This window comes from Phocoena sinus, chromosome 1 (assembly GCF_008692025.1).
Source record: "Phocoena sinus isolate mPhoSin1 chromosome 1, mPhoSin1.pri, whole genome shotgun sequence".
NCBI lineage: Eukaryota > Metazoa > Chordata > Mammalia > Artiodactyla > Phocoenidae > Phocoena > Phocoena sinus.
The window spans coordinates 145,271,170-145,290,119 of record NC_045763.1 but is presented as its reverse complement, the minus strand read 5'-3'; the positions used below and the strand labels follow the sequence as shown (position 1 = coordinate 145,290,119).

General features: G+C 37.8%; 1 protein-coding gene across 4 annotated transcripts in view; it reads left to right on the top strand.

Moving 5' to 3' along the window:
- The window catches only part of FLVCR1 (FLVCR heme transporter 1), a 38,569-nt gene extending 20,191 nt beyond the window's left edge, over positions 1 to 18,378 (top strand). The window contains exons 4-11 of one of the 4 annotated variants that reach the window (XM_032610684.1): positions 6,627 to 6,694; positions 7,401 to 7,504; positions 9,301 to 9,411; positions 9,991 to 10,096; positions 10,318 to 10,429; positions 15,375 to 15,442; positions 15,607 to 15,682; positions 16,105 to 18,378. In XM_032610684.1, coding sequence (XP_032466575.1) covers positions 6,627 to 6,694; positions 7,401 to 7,504; positions 9,301 to 9,411; positions 9,991 to 10,096; positions 10,318 to 10,429; positions 15,375 to 15,442; positions 15,607 to 15,681 — 644 coding nt within the window. In that variant the 3' untranslated portion in view covers position 15,682; positions 16,105 to 18,378. Of the gene's footprint in view, positions 1 to 6,626; positions 6,695 to 7,400; positions 7,505 to 9,300; positions 9,412 to 9,990; positions 10,097 to 10,317; positions 10,430 to 15,374 lie in introns of all 4 variants that reach the window. The other 3 variants (XR_004346608.1, XM_032610683.1, XM_032610688.1) reach the window with 3 other exon arrangements.
- Positions 18,379 to 18,950: the final 572 nt, after the last annotated feature.

The window sequence follows — 18,950 nt, the reverse complement described above, 5'->3', positions numbered from 1 at the left end:
TTAATTTTGGTTACCTCCACTGCTTAACTTAAACCTAAAATTCATAACTAGGAAGCAGAGAAAATATAGTGGCTCACTGTTATCTAGTAGAGCAAATTCATTTCTTTAGCCTATCATTTAAGGTGGCTTCTTTCCTTCTTTTATACCTCATTGTTTCCCAATACAAAATTCTCTTTTAGCCAGAATTATAACCAACCCTGTGTCACATACACAGACACACAAACATGCCTTCACATGCACATACACTGTTAATTCTCATCTCCGTAATACATTTTGTGCCATTATTTCTTCTACCTGAAATGTGTCCTTTTTTTCCTTAAGCAGTCCTATAAGAGCTAGCTTAACGTTTACCTCACTTATTGTTCATTGTATTATTCATTCATTTATTCATTTATCCTACCAATAATTATCAAGTATCTACTAAATGTATAATAGTGCCCTAGATGCTGTGTGGATTAGAAAGAAGCATGATACATGATTTCCACCCTGAAATAATTCAATTGAGGAGTTTATGTAAACCTCTGAAAAGTAAACAATAGTGTAAAAGTTATTTATCAGAAAGATAATGACATAAGAGAAGTTGTATGGCAAGTGCATGCTAAAGGCCTTCAGAATACATAATTGGGACAAAATACAAGAAAGGAAGGGGTGTGGATGGCAGGGAGGGCATCACAGCAAAGATGGTGGTTGAGGCTGGCCTTGAAGGACAGGTCAGATTTGGATAGACAAGCGGGAAGAGGGTAATGGCATGAGCAAGGGCCTTAGATGGCACTGTCTCTGAATATTCTGATTTCTGTGGAGCTTTTATGTGTTTTATAGCACATTATTTAGCACCTGGTTATGCATAAATCGGTAAAAATTTGTTTGAAATTTGTAAAGGACTTCCATATATATTATTTCAGCTAAATTTTTGAGATAGAAAGATTATTATACTTGTTTTAAAAATAAAGACTCTGAGTTCTCATTTCTTTTTCTTTTTTAAAAAAATATATTTAAATATTTATTTATTTGGCTGTGCCAGGTCTTTTTTTCTTTTTGGCTGCATTGGGTCTTCATTGCTCAGTGCAGGATTCTCATTGCGGTGGCTTCTCTTGTTGCGGAGCATGGGCTCTAGGCGTGCAGGCTTCAGTAGTTGCAGCACGCAGGCTCAGCTGTTGTGGCGCACAAGCTTAGTTGCTCCATTGCATGTGGGATCTTCCCAGACCAGGGACTGAACCCATGTCCCCTGCGTTGGCAGGCAGACTCTTAACCACTGTGACGCCAAGGAAGTCCCTGTGCCAGGTTTTAGTTGTGGCACGTGGGATCTTCGTTGCCGCATACGGGATTTTCATTGCAGCATGAGGGATCTTGAGTTGTGGCATGCAGGAATCTTTTAGTTGTGGCATGTGGGCTCTTAGTTGTGGCATGCGGGATCTGGTTCCCTGACCAAGGATTGAACCAGGGCCCCCTACATTGGGAGCATGGAGTCTTAACCACCGGACCACCAGGGAAGTCCCCTGAGTTCTCATTTCTTAATTCTAAATTTTATTTGTATAGGATTTAAAAGGTACAAAGGACATACAATGAAAAGTCAGTCTTCTCCTATCTCTATCCCCAGGTCATCCACTCCCTGGAAGGAATCACTGTTACCACCTGCAACTTATTTGTTATCATCTGCAATTTATTTGTGAGGCTAGTATAACCTTGATATCAAAATCAGACAGGGACAGTGTAAGAGAAAAATTATAGGCCAGTTTTACCTATGAACCTAGATGTAAAAATCCAAAATAAAATATTAGAAAACCTAACCCAGCTATTTATAAAAATGATAGTGTATCCTGACGAAGTTTGGTTTATCTCAGGAGTGAGAAATGATTTAGTACTAGAAATGTATGCATATAATTGACCACAGTAAGAGATCAAAGAGGAAAATTTACCCAATGGCTGAGGAAAAAGCATTTGATAGAATACAATACCCATTGGTTAAAGACTCTTAGCCAATTGTGAGAAAAATGAACTTTCTGAACCTGATAAAGTTTATCTACAAAAACCCTATAGCAAACATCATTCCAAAGGCAGAACCTTAGGAACATTACCCTTAAAAATCAATAAGAAGGGCTTCCCTGGTGGCGCAGTGGTTGAGAGTCCACCTGCCGATGCAGGGGACACGGGTTCGTGCCCCGGTCCGGGAAGATCCCACATGCCGCGGAGCAGCTGGGCCTGTGAGCCATGGCCGCTGAGCCTGCGCATCCGGAGCCTGTGCTCCACAACGGGAGAGGCCACAACAGTGAGAGGCCCGCGTACCGCAAAAAAAAAAAAAAAAAATCAGTAAGAAGTATCCCTTAAAACAAGGATGCCTATTGTCACCACTTCTATTCAACATCCAACTGAAAGTCCTGGCTGGCCCACTAATACAGGAAAAATGAAAAGTATATGAATTGGAAAGAAAAAAGATGCTATTATTCGCAGATAATATGATTATGTATACCAGAGGTCAGCAAACTGTCTTAGGAGCCAAATCCAGCCATTGCCGGGTTTTATAAAGTTTTGTTTGCTTACGTATTGTCTATGGCTGCTTTTGAACTACAAGAGCAGCAGAGTAGCCACGTCAGAGACCATATAGCCTGCAAAGCTAAAATATTTACTGTCTGGTCTTTTACAGAAAATGTTTTTGCTAACCCCATGGTCTATAAAATAATTCAAGAAAACCTACAGACTCTATTAGAACTAATAAGGCTGGGTTCAGAAAGATTATGAGATACCTAACAATGTGAAAATATCAATTGCATTCTTATAAAAAGATATATTTTATAATAGCAACCAAAAGTATAAGATACGTAGGAATAAATCTACCAAAAAGAACTTAATGTAAATCAGCTATACTTAAATGTTAAAAAATAACATTATAAAACATTGAAAGACATAAGAGAAGACCTCAATTAAGTGGAGGGATATACCATGTTTTTGGAAGACTCGAGATTGTAATAATGCCAGTTAACCTTACAGGACCACTGTATTAACAAATGCCAGTTATGGATTTGGACTGATGGAAAGGCCAGACACAGACACAGTCTTCAGAAACTGAACAGAGTTGACTTGTTGAAGGAATTAGAAAGAGGGAGTTGGGAAACCCTGTGGAGAGTTCAATAATATTCCCCAGGACAGTTGGAGAAGTTTCTCCTTATTCGTCACCGAAGGGGTGCATAGTTAGGGATCACAATGTCTGAATGAGTGAGAGTCATATCACACCTTTTGGAATTGTACCTGTCCCCCTCCATGCCTAGTATTATATACAAAAGATTGGAGCAGACTTGCACATGGGATAGTCTGGATAGGTACTACACTCCTAGGATAGGTTTTCAGGATATTTTAGTGTCCAAAACTCAGGAACCAAATAAACCAAGAAACTTTTTTTTTTTTTTTTTTTGAGTTAGGGCTATTTGGAGAAAGCATGATCCCTCACTGTCCCCATCTGTAGCTACTTGCTCTCTGAAACGCAGACAAATACCATACTCTAGATTCAGCTAACAGTGTTCTTTGCTATTATAATTCTTTCTCCAGATTCTGGCTATCCTCACTGAGGTCTGGAATAGATTTGAGATCACCGTAGGGTACAGTGCAGTAGAGTACACTCAAGCCTCAGCACAGGCCTCCTTTATTTTCCTTGGCCTCCTCAGGCTAACCTGGGTCCCTATGCATTCCTGAGCTCGGTGGGAAGAGAGTAACAAAGGCTAGTTACCCAGGGATTTTTGATAAGATCTTTAGACCTAGGCCTCATCTTGCAATCTCCAACTTAAACAGGGTTTGCAATAAAACTTGGCTAATTCTGAAATTACTGTGAGATAAGTAAGGGCCAAGAACAACAATGGTAATTTTGATAAAGAACAAGGTAAGGAACTAATTCTCAGATATCAAGATTTATAGAGCAGTGGTAATCAAGATGTCATGTATTAGTAAGGGATAGGCAATTAGATCACTGAAACAGAATAGAGAGCCCAGGGACCTAGCCCTGTGTATCAGTTGGCATAGGCTAGGTTGTATTATAGCACTGAAACCCCACCAAAAAAAATCTTAGGGGCCAAACACATCAAAAGTTTATTTCTTGCCAATGCTACCTGTTCACTGTGAGTAGGCAGCAAATTACTCAGGGATCCAGGCACATGTCTCCATGATTACTCAGGTAGGAAATGAGAAGTATCACTTTTACTCACCTTTAAAGTCATATGGCCATGCCACTAAGTGCCTGTATAGAGAAAAACTAGAATATTTGCAGACAGCTGTGATGACTAGAACATTATGCATATATGAAAACTTGATATTTGTAGCAGAGAATCTACATAGTAAATTGTCCTGGGACAATCACTTAGCCATAGAGGAAAAATAAGGTGAAATTAGAAAATGAATTGTGGATTAAAGATCAAAGGGTAAAAATCAGAACTTTAATTTTTTTTTTTTTTGGCCACACAGCACAGCATGCAGGATCTTAGTTCCCTGACCAGGGCAGGGATTGAACCCGTGCCTCCTGCAGTGGAAGCATGGAGTCTTAACCACTGGACCTCCAGGGAAGTCCCCAGAACTTTAATGTTTTAGAAGCAATAAAGGGAAGGGAAGGGAACCATCTTTAGTATTCTTAAAAGAATTTCCTAATGCAAAAAACATAAACCCTAAATAAAAAGATTGATAAATATATACATTAAACTAATGATATTTTCTAAAAGGACATGACATAAGCTATGAGAAAATGTCTGCAATGCATATAACCAACAAAGGCTTCGTACTCACAATATAAAAGTGACCCCTACTAATCACTAAGAAAAGAGCAGTCTGGGGAAATCAGAAGGCATTATATGTTTGTGTGTGTGTATATTGCTCATGTATGATGCTCAACCTTACTAGTAATTGAGGAAATCCGAGTCAAAACCAAAGTAAGATACAATATCCCACACATTCAAATTGGCAAAAAAAAAATTTTTTTTTAATCTGATGCAAACAAATTTGGCAAGGATGTAGAGTAAAGGGACTCTCTTGGTAGTACAGCAAGTCCCCTACATATGAACCTTCAAGTTGTGAACTTTCAAAGATGCAAACGTGCATTCCATCAACGTCAGGTGTGAGTGAAGTTGCAGCTTGCCCCCCGTCTCCTATTGCTGACGCTCCTTCAGCTCTACCATCTCCCACCTCCTCTCCCTCCTCCAGTCAGTAACTCTTCTTGCCTGTTCACTTGATGCCAGCCCCTGTATGTCAGCTGTTGTACCGCACTACTGTACCTTTCAAGGTACTGTACTGTAGGATTAAAAATGTTTTCTTTATTTTTTGTTTGTTTTTTATGTATTATTTGTGTGAAAAGTATTATAAACCCATTACAGTACAGTACTATATAGCTGATTGTGTTACTTGGGTACCTAGGCTAACTTTGTTGGACTCACGAACAAATTGGACTTACAAACCCACTCTCGGAACGGAACTCGTTCATATGTAGGGGACTTACTATATAAACTGGCACACCCATTTGGAAGAGCAGTTTGGCTATATCTAGAAAGTAGAAGTTTTACTCCTAGGTACATACTCAGAGAAACACTTATACATAAGAACAAAAACATAGTATTTATTGCAACATTGTTTTAAATAGCAAAAAACTGGAAAAAGCCTTAACATGTCTATTGACTTAGGACAAGAGATAATTAAATGGAAGTATATTCACACAATGTACTATTATACACCAGAGAAAACTGATGAGCTAGAACTAAAAGTATCAACATGGTTAAATCTCAAAACCATGATATTGAGTGATATGAGCAAATTGCAGATGGATACTAATACCATATTATTTATATAAAATTTAAATACATGCAGAATAATTCTCACTGTTGTGTATTGATACACATATGTTATAATATCTACGATGATAAACACCAAGATCAGGATGGGGATTACCTCTGAGGAAGAATAGGATTAAGGAAAGTCTAAAAAAATGAATCTACAGCAAAGATGGCAAAATGTTAATGTTTAGCAAGAGGGTGATGAGTAAGGGTATTTGTTAAATTAGTCTCTGTACTATTTTGTATGCTTGAAATATTTAATAATAGAAAAACAATAAACTTAAATTTCAGCTAGGTTAAAAGACTTAGACCTAAAGTTACACAACATATGTGAAGAAACTCCATGATTCAAACCTAGTCATATGATTCCTGATAACCAGCTGTTTTTATTTTTCCTTTTTAAGTATTCTTTAATTAACATTGTCTTACTAATTGCCTTATAAGGCTTCGATGCAGGGGTGAGATCTCTGAAAGAAGGATTCTGTCTTAATGCTTTAACATTCATTAGCTTGTGTAAGCGCTCAGGAAGCAATCCGTTGCTAGATTGCTGTATACAATGTTATGCATGGGACTGTGATTTCTGGTCCATATGTCTGAATCTAAATAATAGTAAATGATGTAATGACAGAATTTTACAATCACAATCTCTAGTAAGTTTAGGTGTTACGTTGATCAGTCCACATCCTGAAAGGGAATAGCAAGAGGTCTTAATTTCTTCTGTCAACTGTCTAAGAAGACATTATATTTTCACAGCTGTCACAGAGTGTTCCATATTACTTTATGAACTAGTACATGGTACATTGATAGTTTTCTCTTTATTTATTGTAGGTATCATGACTGGAGCATTTTATTCAGTCTCAACATTATTAAATCAAATTATACTGACATACTATAAGGTAAGCTTCTGCCTATATTGTGTTGCATGCCTGGCCAAGAATTTTTCTTTAGCAATATAATTCCCGTTAGCATGATCATAAGGCTAAAGATTTATGACCTTGTTGCTGTAAAAGATTTATATTTGTTTTCACTGAGAATACATTTAATCCAGTTTATAAAACAACATGGAAAGCAGAAGTCATTATTGCTTTGACAATACCTCAGTCTTTTTAAATTTTTTTTTTAAAGAGATAGTGTGACTGGTTATATGAAAAAAGAAAAAGAACAAACTTTAAAAGAAACCAACACAAATATAAAGATGTAAATATCAAGCTCTGATCTCTCTTTGCTTTTGAAAGGAGAATGCAGTTGTAGTATGTAAAAGCTATCAGCTTAACTTCCTTTTCAGACATCTGTGAATTACTTAAGAATTCTAACAAAAATTACTGTACTTTCTAACCATGGAAGATCAAGAAAAATTCCCTTTTTGATTTCTCCCATATATCAGGGGTTTTTTTGTTTGTTTGTTTTAATGTAGAATGTCCTTTAATATGTGCTTTTCCTTCCTCTACCCCATTCACCTTAACACATGTACTGAATTCTTCATGTTATATTGTATGCTTAATTTTATCTGCTATTTCCATTGACTTTGAGAAGGTATTGGAATGTGAAGGATCTGTTTGAATTAGAAGTATCTGATCAACTTCTTTTGAAAAACATTTTAAGGGAGAAGAAGTGAATGCTGGAAGGATTGGGCTAACGCTAGTGTTAGCTGGAATGGTGGGCTCTATTCTTTGTGGTTTATGGCTGGATTATACCAAAACATACAAGTAAGTGAAAGTAGGCAAATGGATGGTGTACAACCTAAGGTATTTTGGTTTTGAAGGAACCTTTACTTTTTATTTTAAGAAATTTACAAACTGTTATTATTACTAAAAGACTTGGATTCTAGACACTCTTAGGTTCCCTTAACTTTTGAATACAGTAGTCTCTGTATTATCTTATCGGTCTTGTTTATTTCAACTTTGAGAACTTGGATACCTTATGAACTCTCCTCCCCTCTAATAATGCTCACATATACCTCTTCAGAATGGATCATTTCTATTCTAAAAAGGGCCCTTTCTGAGAAACATTTGACTTCTGACAGAGACTTTATATTGCTCTTTTCTCATGTTATGAACTTAAAAACAAACAAATAAAAAGTTGTTCTTTCCTATCAAAAGGCTTTTTGGTAAAAATTGTTTGGCTAAAATGCCCCCAAACTGTAGTTCCACTTAACTATAATACTGTAATACATAATATGAAGATGCTATAGTAATTGTACATCTTTATGGAACCAGAAAAATGCTAATACAAAAGAAAAAGTGAGTAATACCAACTAGGAGACTGAGAAAGGGGTTTCAGAGGCAGCATCTTTTGCACTGGGCCTTAAAAGAATGGCTATATTTCAAAAAAAAAAAAGAAGAAGAAGAAGAAGAATAGCTACATTTCTTAACAGACAGAAACTTCCCATCTGTTTGGGAGAAATGAATGAATGGAACTATGAATGAATGAAGTAATGGAACTATGTCCTCTGCGCCTTTCAAGGCCTAAGGTATATTTGATACCATTATCTAAACCCTTTCAACGTACTGCTGATCTTGAAATTCTCCAAGATAGTTCTCGTGTAATTTAAGACAGCACTTACTGTGGCTTCATTAATACGTAATGGTAGCTTAGAGTAAAACCCATTAAATTTGTAGATGAAGGGAGCATATGTAAAGGATTTATATTTATTAATAGTCCTTTGGTCCATTTTATAATTAGGAAACTGGATTGGCATAGAAATGTTCTTTGTTGCCCTGGCTTTCTTCTCAGGATAACTACCATTCATTCACCAAGTTCCTGTTTTGTTTTTTTTTTTTGTTTTGTTTTGTTTTGCGGTACGCGGGCCTCTCACTGTTGTGGCCTCTCCCGCTGTGGAGCACAGGCCCCAGACGTGCAGACCCAGCGGCCACGGCCCACGGGCCCAGCCGCTCCGTGGCACGCGGGATCCTCCCGGACCGGGGCACAAACCCGCGTCCCCTGCATCGGCAGGCGGACTCTCAACCACTGCGCCACCAGGGAAGCCCAATGGGAAGTAATATTTGATCCCTGTCCTTAGGATCAGGTGTTCCTGATAAGGTGTTCACATATATAAAGTTAAATAATAATATAACAGACTAAAATAGATGTCAAGTGCCAATTATGTACATAGAAAATGATTAGGGAGTTTGGAAGAAAGGAGAATCTTGTAAGCTGCAGTGGTTAGGAAAAACATTTTGGAAGAGGTGGAATTTGATCTGTATCTTGAAATACGGATAGGGAACTATCCCATTTGGTGGCACAAAAATGATTTTATCCTTATGGGTTTTGCTTCTTGTCTGAGCATTGGATATGATGTGAGTTTTGTTGTCTGTTGCTGTTGAAACTTAAATTTAATCTTTCAAGTCCATGCCTTGGTGGAAACATTTTCCATAGATAAGAAGGGGTTAATCTTGAAATCTGAAGGATTTATTACTGTATGGACAGAGCATAGCTAGACATGATTTTTATATACCTAAGAAAATCAGACAAAATACTAACAATTTTGTTGTTTTTGTTTTAGACATACTACTTTGACAGTTTACATTTTGTCTTTTGTTGGAATGGTTATATTTACTTTCACACTAAACCTTGGGCACATTATCATCGTGTTTGTCACTGGAGGGTTGCTTGGGTAAGCATCACATGTATTTAGGAGGAATGATAGCATACTGTTATAATTCTGAAGTATCACTACGGTGGTTTTAACTTTTTTAAGTTCATCTAAAAGTTCTTTAATATTTTATTTTTAGTTGTTTAACGTCTTTATTGGAGTATAATTGCTCAAAAGTTCTTTAATATTTTAAACTTTAAAAATCTGTCTTGTGCATGTCAATGTGTAATTCTTTACAACTATAAAAATTAGCTTAAAATTATTTTTTTGCTATACTATAGGTGAAAAATGGATAAGCCTTACTTAATCCAAGTAACTTTACTTGGCTAGAAAGACAACTGACTTAGAAAACTAGGGGTAAATTTTTCTCAGGAAAAATAATTAGAAACTGTTTTGCTTCCTAGTTCATGGTTTTGCTTCTCAGTTCTCATGTCCTTGGGTTAATTGGTGAATCATAATAGTACCTTTCTTTCACATACCAACCTCAAAACATTCACTTACTTGATAATTAGAATAGGTCTGAGAAGTTAAGCAATTGCATCAATATGTGATATTGTCCTTTTAATGATTCTTTCTGTGATTTTGGATTTATTTTCTTAGTTTCTTCATGACTGGTTACCTCCCCTTGGGTTTTGAATTTGCTGTTGAAATCACTTACCCTGAGTCTGAAGGTACTTCATCTGGTCTTCTTAATGCTGCTGCACAGGTAAACCTCTGATTTCTCTTAAATCTGAGACCATTAGTTTACCAAATAGTCTAGTGGATAATGAGTTTGACCATAGTTTTTGTTTTAAAACTTCCACCTTTCAATGCCTGTTTCTAGAAGCCAAATCATATGAATAAAATAGTTAAGAAAAGTTCTGGGGAAAACATTATATTTGTTTTAAAGAAGCAAACAATAAAAATATTTCTCTTACTTTATTTTAGATATTTGGAATTTTATTCACATTGGCGCAAGGAAAGCTCACATCAGACTATAGTCCTAAGGGAGGGAACATTTTCCTCTGTGTTTGGATGTTTGTAGGCATCATTTTAACAGGTAAATTAGGGAATTTGCCTGCCAAAGTACTCGTGTCATGTTGTCTTTATATTTAATTTTCATTTATATTGCTTCTCAAGGCTTGACAGAACTCAAGAAAAAAATGAGATAAAAAGCAGGATATTATTGTTTCCCTTCAAGGATATGAATCTACGAATTCATTTTTCAGGCTTCAAATTCAATGCAATTACTATGCATAGAAAACAAAACCATTGTAACAAGTGTCAGTAAAGGCCTGGAATGGACAGACCTGGCCTCAAGTTGTGATTCTGCTGCTCACTAGCTGTGTGACTTTGAAAAGTTACTCAGCCTGTCACATCCTCCCTTTCTCATTTATATAATAGGGTATTAAAAGCCTGCTTTATGATGGTTATACAATTTTTTGAATATAATTTTAAAAACACTGAATTGTATACATTAAAGGGGTAAATGTTATGACATGTGAATTGTATCTCAAAAAAATGTATATTATAGATGTAATATAAATATGGTAAAAATAGCAAAAAGAAAGGGGGAAATGCAACTATACTATTGTAAGATTTCTACATCTTTCTTGAAGTAATTCTGTATAAAGTCTAAGAAGATTGTGATAAATTAAAGATGCACAGGGTACTCCCTAGAGCAACGAATAAAAAATAATAACAAAAAAAGGCTGCCTTAGGGGGTTGCTGTGAGGATTAACTGAGATGGTTGATGAAAAGCTCCTAGTATAGTGTCTGGCACCTAGGACATGTCTGATCATGTATCACATAGGCTGCTTTTTTTTTTTTTTTGCTGTACGAGGGCCTCTCACTGCTGTGGCCTCTCCCATTGCGGAGTACAGGCTCTGCACAGGCTCAGCGGCCACGCCTCATGGGCATAGCCGCTCCACGGCATGTGGGATCCTCCCAGACAGGGGCACGAACTCGTGTCCCCTGCGTCGGCAGGCGGGCTCTCAACCACAGCACCACCAGGGAAGCCCTGCTTTTATTTTTCTTAAGATTTTTTTTTTTTTTTTTGGCTGCGTCGGGTCTTAGTTGTGCGGCATGTGGGATCCTCCGCTGTGGTGTGCAGGCTCTTTGTTGCAGCACACTGGCTTCTCTCTAGTTGTGGCCCGTGGCTTGTGTGCTCAGTAGTTGTGGCACATGGACCTAGTTGCCCTGTGGCATGTGGGATCTTAGTTCCCTGACCAGGGATCAAACTCATGTCCCCTGCATTGGAAGGCAGATTCTCAACCACTGGACTTCCAGGGAAGTCCCCTTAAGATTTTTTTGATGTGGAGCATTTTTAAAGTCTTTATTGAATTTTTGCTTCTGTTTTACGTTTTGTTTTTTTGGCTGCGAGGCATGTGGTATCTTAGCTCCCCAACCAGGGATCGAACCCACACCCCTTGCATTGAAAGGCGAAGTCTTAACCACTGGACCGCCAGGGAAGTCCCAGGCTGTTATTATAATGTGGTAACCATGGGACGAAGTCAAATGGTGGTGGTGGAAATAGCGTGTGGAATTATTTGCCAGTTCTTCTTAGGTTTAGTCAGAATAGACATGGGCAGGAAAGAGAATAGCGCCCGATCTCCAGAAAAAGAGCATGTAAAAGAACTTTTATCCATAGTTTGTCCAGGCACATGGGTGTAAGGATGAATTTCAAAGCAAGATTTATAGGGAATTCCCTGGCAGTCCAGTGGTTAGGACTCTGAGCTGTCACTGCCGGGGCCCGGGTTCGACCTCTGGTTAGGGAGCACAGATCCCACAAGCTGTGGGGTGTGGCCAAAAATAAAAAAGCAAGATTTATATCCAGTAGTGCTTCCAGGCCCATGTTGGCCTCAAATGTTATTTCACTTTGTTAATTTCTTTCAGAGTCCCCTTGTCAACATGAGAGACAGAAGCCATGGAGACTTGAAGAGGGATTATTTTTTTGATCTGCTGTAACTTGATTCAAGGATAGAATCTAACAGAAAGATATGAATCAAGGCTTCTTTTTATATTCGTTGAATACCTGATCATTCTTTTTGAAACCCCCAATGTGATAAGTGCTTACCAGTGACAAGCACTTATTTTGGAAATACACAACCACCTAAGGTCACTATCATTCATTCATTACACTCAAAGGGACTAAATGTACCATTTCCTCAAAGAAAAACATCCTACCAGGGAAGTCTTTTCTTCTTATTCTCTTCAGTTAGTAAAACAAAGCGTACAAAACAGAATGTTTTGTAACTGAATGTATGTAATTTAATACATTAACTGTCTTAACTACTGATCTGTCATAAATAATTCCATATTTGTTCTTAATTTCCAGGGAAGTAACACCTAGCTATCAAATAGTGTTTCTGTTGCACCAAAAAAGGGAACAGTTTTGTGTTCTCTTTTCACATTATCTTATAGTAAGATTCATAAATGTTAATTCAAACAGGTGAAGTACAGAAAATTAATTAAGAAGTGAAAAAAAGATCTTTAAAATTAGTTTTACATTGATACTTTTGCCACCTAAAAATGCTAATTAACGTCTCTCATATGTTGAATATTTTACTGGAGAGATGATGGATTTATATCCAGTAGTTATTTGTTTAGACAGAGGAAAGGAGGCTGGGAAATTCCTGAGGTGTGGTGAAGGTGGTACCTTTTCTTTTTACATTTTTTTGAGAATTGTTGGCAGGTCTTGTTTTGACAGGGGAATTACCATTTAAATGCAGTGCATTCTGCTTTTCCAGTATTGACAGCTCTCTGTAAAGTCTATTATATAGGCTCCTTAGCCCATTTATGTCCATTGAAAAAAGTGTTTCTAAACACTTCACAGTGTTTCTAAATTCTATGATTAATATTAATGGTAGGGCTTCCCTGGTGGCGCAGTGGTTGAGAGTCCGCCTGCCGATGCAGGGGACACGGGTTCGTGCTCCGGTCTGGGAGGATCCCACATGCCGCGGAGCGGCTGGGCCCGTGAGCCATGGCCGCTGAGCCTGCGCGTCCGGAGCCTGTCCTCCGCAACGGGAGAGGCCACAACAGTGAGAGGCCCGCGTAACGCATAAAAAAAAAAAAAAAAAAAAAAAAAATATTAATGGTAAAGAAATCCACAGTTTCCCCCTATAAAAAATGAGTAGCCTCTTTGATTTGGTGGATTGTACAACAGTGTCGAGCGGATCAGCCGATATCGATCATTGCTGCAATTTAAAGCATGACGTTTTAATATCAAGCTGCTTGTAAATATGAGCTTGTTATACAACATCACTTTAAAATCATTTAAATGCATTTAGAAAGGCCATTTTACATATATCCAATTAGTTCAGCGTAAATATCTGAATTTCTAAAATATTGGTATCAGTAATGGAACAGAATTCTAAGGGGCCGTGTGGATTTCTAAAGAAGCATTAGTCTAATTTTTAAGACTGATTTTACTTTCACCTTTCAGACTTTGCTTTATGACTGATTAGATTAGTTAACTACCCACAAACTTTTATCTTTTCTTGTTTTACACTCTCTTTGTGCAGTCTGTGGCCTTAACTACCACATTAATCTGTACCTCCATACCCTGATCGCTTTTACATTTCAGACCAATATGTCTAATCATCTGTTTATCTCTGGACCTGGATGTCCCATGGGATTTTATACTCAACCTATGCAGAACTGAACTCACCACCTTCCCAATCACACCAATTCGTCTTGTATTTTCAGTTTCAATAACTAGGACCTCCATCCATTCAATTGCCCAAGCCAGTCACCCACTTCCCCCTCCCTAATCCCCATTTTTCATATCCTATCAAACCACTGAGTCTTTTTTTAAAAATATTATTTACTTATTTATTTTTTGGCTGCGTTGGGTCTTATTTGAGGCACACGGGGCTTTTGCTGAGGCGTGCGGGCTCTTCGTTGCGGCGCTGGGCTTCTCTCTAGTTGTGGCGTGCGGGTTTTCTCTTCTCTAGTTGTGGCGCACAGGCTCCAGAGCATGTGGGTTCTGTAGTTTGCAGCACGCGGGCTCTCTCATTGAGGCGCACCAGCTTAGTAGTTCTGGCATGCGGGCTTAGTTGCCCCGCGGCATGTGGGATCTTAGTTCCCCGACCAGGGATCGAACCAGCATCCCCTGCATTGGAAGGTGGATTCTTTACCACTGGACCACCAGGGAAGTCCCTCAAACCACTGAGTCTTATTGGTTCGATTCTAAAATATCTCTGAAACCTGTCCCTGTATCACCATTTCTCACACATGCAGGCTTTCCCACCTCTCGGCAGGATGAAAGCCTCTTGACTGGTCTTCCTGCCTCTAGCCTTGTTGCTGATGACGTCCCCCGCACAGCTGCCAGACTGAGTTCCCTAACGCACAGACCTGATCATGTCCGCCCCTACTCAGACGCAATGTCATCCTGCCAACCCAGCCTCCCATCTCGCCACCTGCCTCTTGTACTTGATGTTCCAATGATCCCAAACTACCTCTAGTGCCAAGAATAGACTGTACTCTTCCTGTCCTGGTCTCTTGGCATGTACTGGTTTCCGCCTGCCTAGAATGCCTTCCCCTCTCCTCTTATCTGCTTGACAAGTTCCAACTCATTTTTCAAGTTTCAGTTCAAACATATCTCCTCTGGTAAGCCTTTCCTGATTTCCTTCTGACATAGGCATTTTTTTCCCCACACTTCCGCGACACTGTGCATGCCTGCATCATTGGAGTTGTTATACAGTGTTATAATTGTTTGCATGTCAGTGTTTCCCTAGCCTGGAGTGTCCTTTAGGGAAAGAATGGTGCTTTTCATCTTTGTGGGTTCTTAGCATCCTGTATTTGTTCACTAATGAATGACTTGCTAATTAAGTTAATGGCTTAGAGAGATACTGTCAGTTTTTCAGGCTACAAGAATGTTATGGAATATTATGGTACTGTAGAGTGCTAAATTTGACAGTATCAAAAAAGATTTTGTACTGCTTAGAAAAAAGTATATTTATACATACTCTACGGTAACTCCATTGATGCTTCTCTGTTTGCAGCATTAATCAAGTCCGATCTGAAAAGACACAATATAAATAAAGGAGTTACAAATGGCGATATTAAAGCTGTAAGTAGTGAATACTTTTATGATTATACTATTGAGAAATGTGTGCCTAGAGTGAGTATAAACCCGTCTACCCCATCAGCTTTTTTTTTATTCCTGTGAATCTGTCATAATGGCATATGCCAGATACGTACTATAAATTTTTTATCCTCTTATTCTTTCTACAGGTACCAGTTGATAGCCCCACAGATGAAGAATCAAAAACTATTCTGATGTCCAAGCAATCAGAATCAGCAATTTGAGGTGAAAGGAAAAGTTAATATCATGTGATAATTGAGTAATAAAGCTTAGTTTATAGGTTGTGGGAATGGACACTTACTTGAAAATTATTGTATGACTCCTGTATGCAGTTACTGTTCTTATTTGTTAATTTAAGCAATATTTTGCTTAAAATACTTTTGTTTACATCATTTTAACACTACCATTTATCTAATGAGTGTCCCATCTTATATTATTGACCTAAAAGTAAGCTTCTTGACATTTGGTTTTTAAAAGTAAATGTTATTTTCCTAGAAAATGGAAGCTTAGAAGGCTTTCTAAAGTGATAATATGGAGGTCCAATCCCTTCAAGTCACATAGGAGTACATGCAATTTGTTTATATAAAACTATCCAGTGGAACCAAGTGTATAATGTATTCCTAATTATCTCCCTTTCCATTGTTCAGACCAGCTGTCCAAGCCCCCTCAGTGTGAATACAGTCTACGAATATGACACTTCTAACCCACCAAATGACACTATTGGGATGAGACTTCCAGATGACCTCTTAAGATTTTTCCCATTTCTTACATTCTTGTTAGAAAATACTTTGTAACAGGTACTGTCAGCGACCATAAAAACTTTTCTGTGTGCAGACGGAACCCATAACTTTGGTCTTAGGCATATGTTCTCATTAAGCGAAGTAGCTCAGACACAGACTCATTACCTTGAGTTCTTCTTTGTGCTGTCTTCCCATTCATCGCAAGAATGCTAACGCTATATTTTTTCACTCCAACTTGATATAGAGTAGTTTTGTATCCACTACCTTTTTTTACTCTTTTTTTCTTCAATATATAACTTTCTAGTAAGAAAATTTCATCCTATGTGTTACTGGCTTTTTCATGATTTTTTGTATCACACCTTATACTTTTGCCTTGAAGATTCCTGAGATAAGGAAATCTGTAATAACTTCAGGTAGCCTAGGTATTCCCATTTAGTGGAGACCTCTTGAAATGCTGTCTGTTCTAATTCAGCAAATCATTCTTTATGGAATCTTTATCATTCTTTGAGGAATCCTTTGCCCAGGTCTGTGCTCCCTCAGTGTGTTGGGGGAGTGGATTCTTTTCTTCACCACAGAATGTGCATAGGCTCCAAACTGTTGGAACATCTGCTCTTTTACATGCTCAGGGTAAGGAGAATAGGACCAAATGCATTTCCACAGTGCCTACTACTGCATTTTGTTTACAGTGAGAATCTCAATGTTGTACATGTCCTGGCTCTCTAAGCTGATAGGGAATATCTTTAGAGTAATGGCATTTAAACAGCCATAATATTTATATTATGTCCACAGAAACACAAAAAGCCAATCAGGTATTCCCTTGAATATCCTTGAAGTGAATTAGCAATTCTGATTTGGGTGTACTATATGCATCGCTTTATACTGAAATTATAACATTCTCTGTAACCAAACGACAGTAAATTATGTGGAATCTTACCCTGGAGAACGTGTTACCGGAAGAACTTAGCTGGGAATCAGGAACTTCAGGTCTATGTCCTGGATCTGTTTCTAGTTTCCCTGTAAATCAGCCAGCACTTTCCTCATCTGTATAATGAATGTGTAAAATTTGATCTCAGAGATCTTTTTTGAATTTTAAATGCACTCATCGGGGGATAGACCAAATCATTGTACCACAGGAACTTAAATCTAGCTGTAGAAAAATTCCCTGGACAGTTGAATGAACAACTGTGGTTGTTACCTTGTAGATACAGGGAACTTAAAATCTGTTTTTAGAACTCCCCTGGTGGCACAGTGTTTAAGAATCCGCCTGCCAAGGCAGGGGACACGGGTTCAAGCCCTGGTCCGGGAAGATCCCACATCCTGCGGAGCATCTAAGCCCACGCGCCACAAATACTGAGCCTGTGCTCTAGAGCCCGCGAGCTGCAACTACTGAGCCTGCGAGCCACAACTACTGAAACCCATGCACCTAGAGCCTGTGTCTGCAACAAGAGAAGCCACCACAATGAAAAGCCTGTGCACCACAACGAAGAGTAGCCCCTGCTCACCACAACTAGAGAAAGCCCTCACGCAGCAACGAAGACCTAACACAGCCAAAAATAAATTAATTTTAAAAATATGCATGACAAAATTTTTAAAAAATAAAATCAAATCTGTTTTTAGCCTTTTTGTTCAGTTGGTGATAGCTCAGGCAGAATAGGCTGAATCATTAACTTCCTTAGATATTTACGTCACAGATTTTATGGCCAAAAATATATTTTAAGGTACCTCCTCTAAATAATTGTTTTTACTTTTAAACAGTCAATGTTATTTCAAATAATCATATACTTGTCAAGTTCCTGAGGTTTGAACAAATTACAGATAAAAGTTGGAATATTTTATTTCTAAAAAGCGTATATACATATATGTCATATGTATTTTTCCTTGTTGATTAGAAAAAGAATGAAATATGTTGTGACAAAACACAAAATGAATTGATAATTTTTCTGTATTTTGAATTAAATTTGTCTGTAATACATCAAACAAGAATGTCATGTAATTCTATGTCGTATCTTTGGAATATGGAGTTGGTAACTATCACTTGTGTAAATTTTAATCAAGTGATTTTAGAAAGAAACTGGATGCTTTCAAAAGCTCTTGTATTTATAAATGTTGCAAATATAGCTTTTACCTTTTGTGAATGTTGGAGAAATGTCTTTAAAAATGTGTTTTAAAAATATGTGTAAACATAGAGTATTGCCAGAAGAATGCCTGTCTGTCTTAAGTCATTTTTCATGTTCTGATTTTTGCTTTTTGTACTATTTAGCTGTATGCTTGGTCTTCAGTTATTTCAGACTTGAGATAAATTTATTTTTTTAAGGTTAATTTTGTGTGGCTTTTTTCTTTTTAAGTTATGATGTTTTAGTACACATGGGGAATGGAAAGGGATTATAACATTTCAGAATGGGCCAAGGGAGAGAGGTGGTTTGTAGAACACAGTAAGTCCCCTACATATGAACGAGTTCTGTTCCCAGAGCTCATCCCTAAGTCCAATTTGTTTGTAAGTCCAACAAAGTTATTTTCACTTTTGTTTCCATTGTTATTGCTTGGCGCTTCTTAGCAGTAGTACCAGCTACATCCCTGCTGCTTTCACACTTGCTTCCAGACATCCTAGGCTTGAAATAAATATGCTATACTACTGTACTCTATATAGTACTGTACAGTAAGGTACACAAAAGCACGTGATTGGACATGCAAATGCACGTTCGCATCTTTGAAAGTTCGCAACTTGAAGGTTTGTATGTAGGGGACTTAACTGT